Source organism: Sus scrofa, chromosome X (assembly GCF_054392235.1).
Source record: "Sus scrofa isolate SSC_HxYL_T2T_F1_AM1 chromosome X, Sscrofa_HxYL_maternal_Yorkshire_Landrace_v2.0, whole genome shotgun sequence".
Lineage (NCBI taxonomy): Eukaryota > Metazoa > Chordata > Mammalia > Artiodactyla > Suidae > Sus > Sus scrofa.
This window is the reverse complement of record NC_139401.1, coordinates 124,642,755-124,657,081: the sequence shown is the minus strand read 5'-3', so window position 1 is coordinate 124,657,081 and position 14,327 is coordinate 124,642,755. Positions and strand designations below refer to the sequence as shown.

At 40.4% G+C, this 14,327-nt stretch overlaps 1 protein-coding gene across 37 annotated transcripts in view; it reads left to right on the top strand.

Annotated features, from left to right (window-relative positions):
- ATP11C (ATPase phospholipid transporting 11C) overlaps positions 1 to 14,327 on the top strand; it is a 180,488-nt gene that overhangs the window by 126,654 nt on the left and 39,507 nt on the right. For all 37 annotated transcript variants that reach the window (XR_014835874.1, XR_014835873.1, XR_014835870.1 and 34 more), the window contains 6 exons: positions 541 to 614; positions 2,315 to 2,418; positions 3,105 to 3,286; positions 4,397 to 4,660; positions 8,329 to 8,503; positions 13,497 to 13,599. Coding sequence is in view for 31 of the 37 variants with exons in the window: in XM_085008905.1 (XP_084865031.1) it covers positions 541 to 614; positions 2,315 to 2,418; positions 3,105 to 3,286; positions 4,397 to 4,660; positions 8,329 to 8,503; positions 13,497 to 13,599 (902 nt within the window). In the remaining 6 variants the exon portion in view is untranslated. The remainder of the gene's footprint in view (positions 1 to 540; positions 615 to 2,314; positions 2,419 to 3,104; positions 3,287 to 4,396; positions 4,661 to 8,328; positions 8,504 to 13,496; positions 13,600 to 14,327) is intronic.

Here is a 14,327-nt window from a genome sequence, read left to right as displayed (position 1 = left end):
TCAGATGCAACCTCTTCCAGGAAGCCTTCCTTCGGATGTCTTCCTTTATTACTGTATTTGGAAGACTAGGGGATTGTCATCTCATTACGCTTTGCCTTCCTTAACACATGATAAGCCCCTTAAGGGAAGGGTCTTGGGCAGATTCATGTCTGTTCTCCAGCATCAATCACTGTGCCTGAGGTATAGTAGGAAATAAATAGATGATGAAAATAATTGGCAGGGGGAAAGTATTTCTAGATGCCCTCCAGATATGGCTTGGTGGGACAGCTCTTTGTCCCTCATTCCTATGCAGTCACTCTCTCCTTAGTATTTTAGGTAACATAATGAGAAGATAGAGATACCCCTTAACCAGTGCCGGTATCCTCTGACAGCATGGTCTAGGTGCAGAGAAATTCCAAAGACACAATGGAAAGCACGCATAGTGCACACAACCAGCAACCCTTAAGAAGAGAGCTCTGTAAATTTAAGATGTTTCCTTTGTGTTTTATTTTTCCCTGTGTGGTTGAGTTATTTGACTTTTCATTTTTTTTTATCTTAAAGGTATGAACTTCTTCACACCTTAAATTTTGATTCTGTCCGCCGTCGTATGAGTGTAATTGTGAAGACTCAATCAGGTATACATCTCAAAAACTTGACTTTTTCTCATTTCCCGTTTGTAGATTTGTGTGTTGATCAACTATTTCCAGAAAGAAAAACATGTCATGTAGTGGTGTATGATGACCTAAAGTCATACAGAGCTTTTGTATGTCTTTATGTATTTATATGGATACATGCTCAGTTTGCCAGATCGTCAGTGGCAAAACCCCACTGCTGGAAGCTGGTGAGCTAGAGATGATTAAGGGCCGGACTGCTGGGAAAGGGCATGTGATTTTACTCCAGCGCTTTGGGCTCTTTGTTTCACACAGTGAAGAAGCTTGCCCTTTGCAGGGCAACCGGTACCATCATTTCGGGGTTCTCCCATGTCCTTGGGAGGAATATAGTGGTTGGGATGCCTTCTGCTCAGATTCAACAAAACCCATGAGGTAGCATTCCTACTTCATTTGTTGGCTCTCAGATTCCTCCGTGTGCGTGTGTCTGTAAGTCTCTGGGTGGTTTTTCAAAATATCCTTGATTTATTTCCTAGTAATTTACTTTTTAGTATTAAGTCTATTGAAAATTTCTTAATATGAGAATGAGAAGATAGATATAGACAGACCCTTGGGTGAATATATCCTACTTTATTTTGTGGTGCAGCTGCAAAATCATGATATTTCGTTATATGTGCGTATGGAATTGGTTTTATGACTTTTAAACACACTGGATATGTGGGAGAAAATGAAAAAAAAAACACCTTACATTTGGAATACTTGCTGTTCTTACCCATTCACATGCACATATGCATTCTTTTGCCAGTGGTGAGGTGTCTGAGGAAGTGGTCTACCATGGGCCTTGACCTCAGAACTACCCTTTTTTAACTTTTTTAAATTAGCATTTTGCTTTTATAAGGATGGAATGTCTTTCTTAATGGTCAGCTGTGTCCACTTTCCTGGAAGTACATGACTGGTCTGTAAAGCTGGACTTGTACTAGCATTCTGTAAGGCTAGCCTCAAGTTTCCAGTAAAAACCATCAAGCTACTGTTTTAAAAGCTAACATGTATAGTCTTTCAAAATGATTTTATCTTGTTTGAGCTTGAGTTTGGTCCTTGACATCTGTAGATGCCACATGTGAACTTTAGACCTTGATTGACAACATCCTGAAAGAGAATTCAAATGCAGCTCCTTGACACAAGCACAGTCCTCTGTGACTCATTGCAAGGAAGTATGTTTTGACAGAGGTGCATGTTGTAAACTCTACGATATTAGTTGTGTCCGTATTGGTCCTAAAACATGGTGAATGTTGTCCTGACAGATTAAAGGTCAAGATGTCTCGCTGCATTTAGGTGAGCATTCCAAGGCAGGCTCAGGATACACAGCAGCTGGGTGGGAGACACCGCCTTAATAGCTACGTGTTACTAAGATCCTAGTACCAGAGTTCCCATCGTGACTCAGTGGAAATGCATCTGACTGGCATCCATGAGGACGCAGGTTCAGTCCCTGGCCTTGCTCAGAGGGTTAAGAATCCTGTGTTGCCGTGAGCTGTGGTGTAGGTTGCAGACGCGGCTCGGATCCCAAGTTGCTATCGCTGTGGTGTAGGCCTGCGGCTGTAGCTCCGATTCGACCCCTAACCTGGGAACCTCCATATGCCACAGGTGTGGCCCTAAACAGACAAAAAAATTTTAAAATCCCAATACCTGTCTTGAAATTCTAAGTCAAGTACTCTTGTTCTTTATTTTAGGAGACATTCTTCTCTTTTGTAAAGGAGCCGACTCAGCAGTTTTCCCCAGGGTGCAAAATCATGAAATTGAGTTAACTAAAGCCCATGTGGAACGTAATGCAATGGTGAGACTATACCTTTCCCCCTAATAGAAAGAGAAATGCTAGAGATGACTACGTTTATGGATTACTATTTTCAAGGACTGTTTAAACGAATTTTAGCTTATTTTGTCATCTTTTTTTGTATTTTTTCTTGATTTTTTAGGGCTGTACCTGCAGCATATGGAAGTTCCCAGGCTAGGGGTCGCATCAGAGTTGCACCTCCAGGCCTACACCAGAGCCACAGCAATGTCAGATCCGAGCCGCGTCTGTGACCTACACCACCACAGCTCATGGCAATGCTGTATCCTTAACCCACTGGGCAAGGCCAGGGAATCGAACCTGCATCCTCATGCATACTAGTCGGGTTCATAACCCACTGAGCCACAACAGGAACTCCCTCCTTATTTTTATATAAAACACCCTATTGCAAGTTTCTGTTTAGAATTTGTAGCTTTTGAAGATTCTTGAAATCTTTATGTTCTCCTCTTTAAAAATATTTTTTAAATTTTTTACCCCAAGAGGCATTATTTTGTTATTCTGAACCTAATTGGATATTAACCTATTGAATATTATGCAGCGTGTTCTTTTTTTTCTTTCTTTTTTAACTAAAAATGTGTCTGTTTCTCTTTTGTATGGTAAAGCAAGAGTCTTTAATGGGTGTTTTGTTTTTATTTATTTGGATAAGTCACGATCTCTTACTTTACTTTTAGGATGGGTATCGGACACTTTGTGTAGCCTTCAAAGAAATTGCTCCAGATGATTATGAAAAAATTAACAGACAACTCATAGAGGCGAAAATGGCCTTACAAGACAGAGAAGAAAAAATGGAAAAGGTTTTTGATGATATTGAGACAAACATGAATTTAATTGGAGCCACTGCAGTGGAAGACAAGTAACTAGAAAATGATATTGTTATTTTAATGACCAATCATTTAAGATGGTATCTATCCAAATTGATAACTTATTCTCAAATTTTAAAATCTTTGATTCAGCTTTGTGAGTACACCAGATTTTGAACTGTTTGTGGGAATGATTTTCAAGTTAAATATTTGTGGCTTAGGAGAATGAATTCGTCATCTCTGAGGTCTTTTGAATACTTACTAAGCCATGAATTTATGCAGATATTTATGAAAGAGTCTTACTATGTGTAGAAAGCTTTGTGCTAGGGGTATCGTTTGAGTTGGTACCTGGTAGAGTCGGTACAATTTTGACAGACTAGAGCATGATTTTGCATACTTTAAAATAATTTGCTCTAAATATACAGGCTGAGCTCTGCTGGGCATGATTATAGGGCTCCAGAATTGATACGCTTGAAAAAATAAGTCTTAGATTCTGTTTTAGGAGTCTTCTAGAAGTTATGAATGTAAACTGTGACGCTTAACCCAAACAAGAATTTGTAAACCTATATTTAGCCGAGTTGGAAAGTATTGGAATTCTAATAGAATTCATTTTTTTCTAATTTCATTGTTGTTCTCTGGCCAAAAGGAACACAGAATATCGTTCTTCTATCCTTGCCTCTCAGAATTATGCTTAAATTCTCTTTCAGAATGGCTGGCTTTCCTATACTTCAAGCTCCTCAGAGATGGGGATTTGCTAACTTCCCTTGGTATCGCATTAGAATGTGTTTGCCCCTTTCAGTTTTGAGCCATGTCAAGTATTTGTATGATGGGATATAAAATGTAATGAAATATGTTAAGTGAATAAGAACATTTGTTGAGTTTCTGAACATTTTAGCTGAGTGATGATTCTTAATTCTGTCGTTGGTTACCTCAAGAGATGTCATGAACTTTCCAGATCTCATTGTTTAAAATGTTACTTTAATCACAATGCCAGAAAGTGTGTGCTTAGAGAGAGTGGGAGGATATATAAGAAAACCAACTGTGATAACACGTCTGGACTCCAGAATTGCTATGAATTATAAAAATATTCTTTCACAAGCCTTCTTGCAGAATCTCTATGTCAGGAATTTTTGAAGATAACAAGGTTTTCTTTGTGTTCTCAGGCTACAGGATCAAGCTGCTGAGACCATTGAAGCTTTGCACGCAGCAGGTCTGAAAGTCTGGGTGCTTACTGGGGACAAGATGGAGACAGCCAAATCCACCTGCTATGCCTGCCGCCTTTTCCAAACCAGCACCGAGCTCTTGGAACTGACCACCAAAACCATCGAAGAAAGTGAAAGGAAAGAAGATCGATTACATGAGTTGTTGATTGAATATCGTAAGAAGTTGCTGCATGAATTTCCTAAAAGTACTAGAAGCCTTAAAAAGTAAGAAAGTGCATAGATTCATTATATTTATGCATTGGTACAGATGTAAATCACAGCTGTTCATGCAGAAGTCTCCATTTTCTGTAATTTATTATTCTTTGTTTGCAGGTGCTTTATTTCCTGTAAGTTAGAACCTTCCCTGAGGACTTGGCTAGTGACCCATTTGAGATTATTTGGCCCTCTCCAACTCTCCTTTCATTTAAAAGAAAACCTTGCACTTCTCAAGCTTTAGAAAAGTGGTTCACTTTCTAAATGTTTAGGGTCCGGGTATTTATCAGTACTATTCTGGCTTGGTCTGTGTTAAAAAATATTCCTTTCCATGATCTCTTAAATTGAATGTAATAAAATCAGTCTCTAAAACAGTTTCCATGCACATTGAGGTCCTGGAGCCATTTTCTGTGTGGATTTTCGTGCCCCAGTACCCAAAGGAGACCAAATACTTAATAACATGGGCACTCGACTGCTTTCAACAAGCTGCTTAGGAAGAACTCGCAGAACCTAAGCTTCTCAAGGAAAGCCACTGATCCACAATAATTTAATACCCAGGGATACATTTTCCTATACTTGACATTGGCCAAGACTTAGCCTTATCTAAACCAATTACTGGAATATACCTTGGCCATAAGCAAATCAGTTTCCTCTTCCAGAATGCCACTGGATGTACTTACACTAAATCCAGAGACCCCTAGATCATGTTATTTTACATTTCTTAAGCACACCTGTTCCAGGAACAACATTAAGCACTTTAAAATTATTCTCATTTAATCTTCACAACAACCCAGTAACACAATTTTATTGTTTCTTCATTTTACATATAGGGAAACTAAAGCTTAGAGAGATGAATTGACTTATTCAAGATAACACAGCCAATAAAGTGTAGAGCTAGTCTATCCAGTTTTGGAGCCCATGCTTTTAACTGTTAGCTGTACCTGTATCCTCATCTCTGGTGTTTAAACAAGCTTTAAAAATGAATTGCCCACATGCATGAGGTGATGGCCACTTTTAAAACAGCTGTTGTTCTTCTGTTACTTGAACATCAGTGAGAGTAAACAGGTTTTTATTAATTGCCTGTGGTAAATGTCTCTTTCTTTAGCCAAATGGTACTTATAAAGGCAGTCCAGATTACATGTGTTTTACTCAGGCATTTATATTCGTCTGCTTGTCTACCGTAGCAAAGCACTGTAGAGCAGGTGGCTTAAACAGTAGAAACTTACTTCTCACACTTCTGGAGACCAGAAATCCGGGATCAGGGTGCCAACATGGCCGAGGTCTGGTGAGGTCCCACTTCCTGACTTGTAGAAAGCTGTGCTCTTGCCGTGTCCTCATTTGGCAGAGAGAGAGAGGAAGCCCTGGTGTCTCTTCCCCTTCTTATAGACTCTTAATCCCATCATCCTATCATAAGGGCTCCAGCCTCACGACTTCATGTAAACATAATTATCAGAGTTCTCTCGTGGCCCGTGGCCCCGACCCAGGAACTTTTGCATGCCATGGGCATGGACACAAGTAAGTAAATAAACAAACCTAATTATCTTCCAAAGGCCCCATTTCCAAATACCATCACTTTGGGAGCTGGGGCTTCATTGTGGGACTTCTGGAGGGACACGGTTCAGTCCATAGCACCATTCCTCAGCTCTCAGACAGTTTGGTAAAAGCCAGGGTTCATGGAAAGCTAAACTGACTACCTCGGAACATTTTCTCCTCCTGTCTTAGCAGTTGTGTTGGATATAGTCTTTCCCCAAGGCACACAAGACACAGAAGCTCTTTTGCCAGCTTCTGCTCCTTCGTCTCTCCCACGGCAGCCACCAGGCTTTATCCGTGTTCCCATTCTCCCCGCTGGTGCTCTTCATCAGATTCCTAGTAACCTGCACCTCAGAGCCCCTCTGCCAGATGAGCAGTCCTTAGATGTAAAATCCCACCCGCATCACAGCCCTGCTCAGAAACCTTTCGTGGGTGGAGCTCCATTCCCCACAGAATCAGTTGCGCCAGAGGCCCCGGGTGACCTTTTCAGTTTATTTTCTGAGTGCACCACACATGCATTCTCTCTTCACCTCTTTCTGTCCCATCTTTCACGTTCCATTTCAGATAGCACACCTCACAGAGAACCCACTGTTTTTTCCTGGTGTGTATTTATTGTCTCAATCACCAAATGCTAACCATTAAAATCTTGTTTGGTTGGGTATATTCTCTCATGTGTGCCTCTGTCACGCCAAGGAGATTTTCTGTTCTCCGAGGAAAGATTAGCTAATAAGCCTCTCCTTTCCTCTGTATGACCTAGTTAAAGTTGATGGCTACAGATATTGCTTGATTGATTATTGAGCCACTGTTTTCTGCACATTGGAAGCTCCGTGAGTATAGGAACAAAGGAGAATGCATGACTGATACCTCTTTAATTAGGGAATAAAACATGCTCATAAAATTAAGAAGCAAAATGTGGATAAATACAGAATTTTTATGGTGTTAGCAATATACACCAAAGAAATATGGAATGAAAGAATGATGAGGCATAATGATATAGTGAAGCTCTCACTACTCAAAATTTAGTCCATAGAACAACAGCTCCATTATCACCAGAAGCTCTTTAGAAATGCAAAATCCCATGTCCAACCCCAAACCCCCTGAATCAAAATGTGTACTTGAAGAAGATTCGTAAGAATTTTAACAAGATTCCTTTAAACATTGAACTTTGAGAAGCTTAAAATTAGACAAATGACTCTATAACAGTGAAATCCTATGTCTAATACTTCTACTACAGTGGTTTTCAAATGGCACCCAAGATTCCCTGAGCAGAAAATGATTAATCACTGTTTTTTTTTTTCTTCATTGCAAAAAAAAATGAAATGTTAATTGGTAGAATTTTCTCAGTTGTAAGTTTTCACCATATGTTTTTCTTAAATACTTGGCACCTATTATGTTTGTCTTTCCTGGCAACTCATACTACTTAGTCCTGGCTATGCATGAGAATTAACCTAGAGTTTTTTAAAACATGCCTATATATAGCCAAGCTGTGCCCAAGATACTAAGATTTAATTTGTCTTTGGATAAATGTCATACATAGGCTTTTAAAAAAAAAACTGCCCAGATGACTCTAATGGGAAGGCTATGTTGAAAACCATTAATGTAATATAAAATAACTTATTCAAGGAACAGATATCATTATTATATGGTATTCTTTAATGAACATCATGTCTTTTAGGTAGCACATCATATTTGAGAAGCCAGGTCTATTGATAGGTTTTGTCATTCAGGCAAAAATATTAGTAAAAGGTCTTCTGTGATTTGTGTACCCCAAAGCCACCTTGTCTTTTCTCTGCATTGTTAAAGAGTATTCAGATTGACTGATGATTTGTTCTCATATCACAGTTTGACTGATTCAACTATAATTTCCAAAACTCAGCTTGAATTTCTTATATGAAGACGGACTACTAAAAGTCTGTTACTTTTATATTTAGAACTTAGTGCCATCTATATGGGCAGCTTGAGTCTTAAAGATATGATAGAATGTCTCTGTTGTGCCATTATTAGAGACAAATGCTTCTTTAGAATTTGCAGGTCAAGGAACCAGATTGATTATAACCCTTCTTTTTGTGTTTTGTTTTGTTTTGTTTTTCAAATCAGGTTCCAAAATAGTAAGGTATTGTACATTCAGATGCATTGTTTTTCTTTTTCAGAGCATGGACAGAACATCAGGAATATGGATTAATCATCGATGGCTCCACACTGTCTCTCATATTAAATTCGAGTCAAGACTCTGGTTCTAACAATTACAAAAGCATTTTCCTACAAATTTGTATGAAGTGCACTGCAGTGCTCTGCTGTCGGATGGCACCATTACAGAAAGCCCAGGTAACTGGGTGTTAGTTAATGATCCATTCTGGGTACTTCTGTACATATACATGCAAATGTTCACTTTTAATTTTCTTTTTTTTAAAGTATGGCTGAGTTACAATGTTGTGTGTAATTTTCTTCTAAGAGCCATTAGCACTTTACTATATCTTCCCTGGCTTCTCCCTCTGTATGGTCCAATTCAGGAGTCTTCCCACCAATTTGAATTAAACCTGTGCTTCACTGTGTTGTGCCCTCAAGCTTGCTGTCCAATTCCTCACCTTCCAAACTTCTCTAATGAGTGCCTGGCGCCTTCATTCCACTGCTCCTGGCTCCACTATTAATTACATCAGCCCCAAACATTCTTCTCTCCTGGAGGAGAGCACTGATCTCCTTGCTTAATCTGTTACGCTGCCTTCCCTTCTCTTCGCTTCTCCACTGCAGTTCTGTCCTCTTTTAAACTTGCCTCCCTTGGTTTCTCTGAAGGTCCAAGGTCCTTTTTTTTTTTCCCTACATACTTTATTTTTATTTTGTTTCATCCTCTTCGTAATTATCAGTTTTTTTCTGGGGCTCTGTCTTCCCTCTGCTTTTCACTTATAGCCTATCTCTGGATAAGCACATCCATTTTTAATGACTTTCATTGATGACATATATCTCATCCTGACTTTTCCTTTTTAAGTCTCATATTTCTAGCTGCCTGCTAGACTGCTCTATATGGAGTCCCCACTTTTACATTAAAATCGTAGTGTTCAAGACAGATAGTATAATTTTCTCCTTCAGGCCAGTTTGTTTTGTCCCCTTTCTTCTTTATTCCTATTACCAGTGAAATTTTTCTTTTGCTTCTTAAATCTCCAGACTACCTTTGCTCTGTTTTTCTTGCTCACTCTGTGTGTAGTCACCATATCCCATGGATCCTACCTTTTGTCATAGCTCTCATTTCGGTGCCATCTTGTTAAATCTTTATCCATCCTAATCCAGGCAAGCCCTTAGGACTTGACACACAGATTCTTTGATTTAATCTCCTCACTAGTCTCCTTGATTTCACCCTTCTCCGTACAGTCTTTTTCCCTATACTCCCAAATTCATCTTGTTAAGACAGTGCTTCTCCTATCAAGTTTTCAGTAGTTTCATAGTCCTTTAGGATGAAGGGCAGATGGCTCAATATGGCACTCAGGGTCACCCCTGTTGACCCTTTCAGTGTCCACTCCTGTTGGTTGTTCACCCTTTGTTTCCCTCCCATGTGCCATGCTCATTTCAAGTTCCTAAGCTTTCCTCATATCATATCCTCATCTGGAGTTCTCTCTGATTTCTTCTTGGTGTAACAAAAATTTTACTCAAAACCCAGGACAAGGGCCACCTCTCATATGCTGCCTTTGCTGGCTCCCCCAGCTCACTTCAATCTGCTTCACTTTGCTTGTACTCACTCTCAGGAACCTTAGAATCTTAGTTACACACCTTTTTACTTCTGTGTACACTGTGTTCTTTTACATGTACTGCTTTGATCCCCGAGGATGGTGCCGTGTCTTGGCTTCTCTTTCCCAAACACCCTGCCCCCTGCCTCAGTCATGCATGCTCGCACACACAGCCCTCCTAATTTAGGGCATTGTCTCTTTCTACCTTCTTCTCACGTTTGGTTTCCACTGCAACCCTTCTTTTTTTCTTCAACGTTAAGAGCCTTGGTTAGCCCCAGCTGGGGAAGCAGATCCTATCAGAACAGGATCCATAGAAATCTGTCCCTTTAATCAGAGGCAGTATCTCCTGGCCCCCAACCAACACATACTCATTGTCTGCTGCTCAGATTGCCCACCAGGGTTCTGAGTACTGCACTGCCCAGGGCAGTATCTGACTTCTTAACACCATGCTGCGTCTCCTACCCACAATATGGAGCCCCCTGTGGTTCAGTCTTTCTCGCACTATAGTCACGTCTTCCAGGATATCATCTACTCAACTGTCATGTCAGTAGAAGTGATTTGCAAGTCTCTTTTCCAATCCCAGGCTTTGGAGTTCTGCTTTACTTCTCTAGTTGCTTACTGCACACATTTTCTTAAGTGTGTCATTATCACCTCAACTCAGTCTTCTCTAGAGCTCAATCATTATTTTCCTTTTCTTGTTTTCTTTTTTCTTTTTTAATGGCCATACCTGTGGCATATGGAAGTTCCCGGGCCAGGGATTGAACCCCAGCTGCAGGTGCAGCTGCGCTAGATCATTTAATCCACTGCATTGGGCCGTGGATTGAACCCGCACCTCCACAGGGACTTGAGCCACTGCAGTCAGATTCTTAACCCATTGTGCCACAGTGGGAATTCCTATCCTTTTTTTTTTACATCGATTACAGAGCTCTCTGTACTTCTAGGTCTTTAGATTCAAAACCTTCAAATCTGTTCATGGCCCCCATGCTTTACCCTTCCCTGTGGTCTCAGTCACCAAATTCTGTTTTCTAGTACATTCTCTTTTCCATCTGTTTTCTTCTTTCCATTACCTTCAAGGTCCAGGATTTTAACAGCTCCTTCAGCTACACACAGACTACCTTCACTCTGCCAGAAGTCTTGTTTTCTCTCTCCACTTTTCCTGCACCCTGCTGCTACTTTCATAATATCGTTCCCCAGTGCTATGGCCCCACATGTACCTGTCCATGTCCCCTGTGTGAAAACTCTTTGGTCTGCTCAAACCGGATCTGTTGTCTGAGCATATACTGTTCTTAACTGACTGTGTGCCTTAGAACATGCCATTCTCTTGCCCTGGAACACTCCTCCAACCCCTTTTTCCCTATCCACGCACATCTTACCAACCTTTTACGGTTTAGATCAAACCACTCTTCCTTCTGTAAAATCTAACTTGTAGTGTCCTCTCCCTTCGCTGACATCATAGGCCTTCTTATGTGGACAGCTCAGATAACGGTGTTACACATTCCCTGGGACAGATAGCTCACGTTATCTTGTGTTGTTAATCTGATTATCTGATATTATTGTATCCATTCCCCATTATATGCTTGTTAAGTTATGTGACCAAGCCTTATATCTTTTTTAGATATTTGCACATTGCTTTTGCACATTATATTGCATGTAGTTATAGTTGATCAATAAATAGTTTTCTGTAAATTGGTTTCTTCCTTGTGAAGCTATCTAAATTGAAGAAAAGTTCTTAATACAAGTGACCTGGGGCTTGGTAAAAAACTCCATGTTTATCTATCTAAATCCTTGATGATTTTATGGTCCATGACCATATGTCCTTTTATCTTTCCACAGGGACGAACTTTTATGTTGTTAATCTATATTTTCACGCAGAAGGTGTCAGCCTTGATAATTTTATTGCCTTCCCTGGACCTTTTCTGGCTGTGCTTTTCTTCCTTGAGGTGTAAATCATTACAGCACACAGTATACTATAGCAGGTGCAATTAGTTTAACCAGTATTGTAGCCTATCAAAAATAAATTTAGGAGTTCCCGTCTTGGCGCAGTGGTTAACAAATCTGACTAGGAACCATGAGGTTGCAGGTTCAAGTGGGTTAATGATCTGGCGTTGCCGTGAGCTGTGGCGTAGGTTGCAGACGAGGCTCAGATCCCGCGTTGCTGTGGCTCCGGCGTAGCTACAGCTCTGATTCGACCCCTAGCCTGGGAACCTCCATATGCCGCGGGAGCGGCCCAAGAAATGGCAAAAAGACCAAAAAAAAAAAAAAAAACCAAATTTAGTTTAGGCTCACTAATTTTGTCTTTGACTCACAGATTATTTCTGACACTCTTGTAAACTTAAAAAGAACCAAGTTAAGGCCAGGGACTGGGGGAAAGCTGGCATTTCCCAGTAACATCATTTTTGTGTTAAATGGATTAGATTGTGGGGAGTTTTGCTGTGCTATTTAATACAACTAAAATCTGGCTGAAATTTGTTTAAAGAAAAGATGGCAGTGTGGTTTCACCTAGTTTAAATTATTTTTACTCACTTATGTGAAAATGGACTCTGTGTTACCTGGTGAAAGCCATTGTGAGTACACAATTTTTGCAGGGCATTATTTAATTATTGGATTATATAAGCTTTTTAAAAGCAGCTCGATTCCAAGGGGTTTTGAGGGTTGACACAAAGCAGTCAATGTCTAAAACATAAGGTGGGAGGATAGCAGCTTACAAAATACATCTCCCACGAGTAACTCCGCCACGAAATTTATTTTATTCAGTAACTACCATGAACACAGCACGGAGCTGCACTGTGCCATTGACAGGAGACACTTAGGGAATAATGACAGGCTTTATACACATATCTCAGGCATCTTTCTCCAAATATCACCTTTGAGGTGCCCCCTTTTAAAATGCACCTGTCTGGGGAGTTCCCTGGTGGTGCGGGGGTTGAGGATCTGGCATTGCTACTGCCGTGGCGCCAGTTTGATCCCCGGCCTGGGAACTTCTCCATGCCAAAAAGGAGAGAAAAAAGAAAAAAAAATTTTAATTTAAAAAATTAAAATGCAGCTACCTATATGAGAGATCGAATTGTTATTGGACACTAGGAGATTTAGTAAAGTTTAGTTGGCAGCTAAATGGGACTAAGGGTCGGCGGTGCACCCAGGTGATGTGGGAGCGTCAGCAGGGCGGAGAGATGTACAGGTAACCAAAAACACTGTTCCCTCACTGCGCGCTTTAGTCCTGGCAGCCCTGCGTGTGTTACCCAGGTCACTGCTCCAGTCTCCACTTCTCTCACATTCGGTACCTGATCTGAAAGGAAGGGAAACATGAAGCAGTGGCGGAAGAAGAAGAAAGCATGGTGACCTCTAATATAGGTAGAAGGTGTGGATTTTAATAGTTCCTACATGCACAAAACCACAAGCAAGTGGGCACTGGTGTTAACATTTTGCAAAGCTGTGTTTTTCTGCCTCTGGTAATTCAAGTCGATTGTACATATATGCCCAAACTACCTTTCTGTTTGCAAGGCCTTCGTTTACTAGTGTGAATGAGGCAAGTACCCCCATTGTAGTACAGTCTCACATTCTGCTTTGACCTTTTCTATACCTCTTTTGTATTTAATGTTTAGATTGTGAGAATGGTGAAGAATTTAAAAGGCAGCCCCATAACACTGTCGATAGGTGATGGTGCCAATGATGTTAGTATGATCTTGGAATCCCATGTGGGAATAGGTAAGCAACATCTAATGAGATGGCAGCTGTAAGGTATCAGTATTGCTTTTAGGTAGAGTGGTCTTATTATTCTAGAGCGATTGTTTTGGTTGCTCATCTTGAATTGGGGAATGATCATTGTTCATCATATGAAGGTCCTCGTCTGATCATGTCATGTGTCCATACCAAAGTCCTACTCCTGGTGGGAATGTAGCAGTACAGAATTGGAGGATATTTTTATATTAGCCAAGTAAAGTGAATTTCCCAAGCTGACTGGCAGTGCAGTTGATCATTTGGCTTTTACTTTGACAGCATGCATGAAATTTTATTGATTTTTTTTTTTTTTTGGCCCCTGGCCAGATCACCTGCTTATGTTGCTGTACTATATCTTTTGAGATTCTGTCTGGGACTAAGAAATGATAATTGGATGGCTGATTTTCCACGTGGCAATATTTATGCATGCTTTGGACTGCAGTGTAGAATTTATGTGTTGGCATGCAACAATAGCTTTTCTACAACCTGCACCATTTTTCCCCCTGTCAGGCTGCTAGGAGGCAGCAATCCTAACATCCCAGCAAGTGTTATTTTTGGAGGGGGAGAAATAATGGAATTAGTATCTTGGAAGTTATCGTACTGCAATTTGGATTCCCAAATTTTTTTCCATTTGGAAGTAATCCCATTTTGTATGGAACTCTAGTCCGACTCATCAGCTACTGACTGTGGAAATGGCCTAAAGCTGCTTTAGCTCT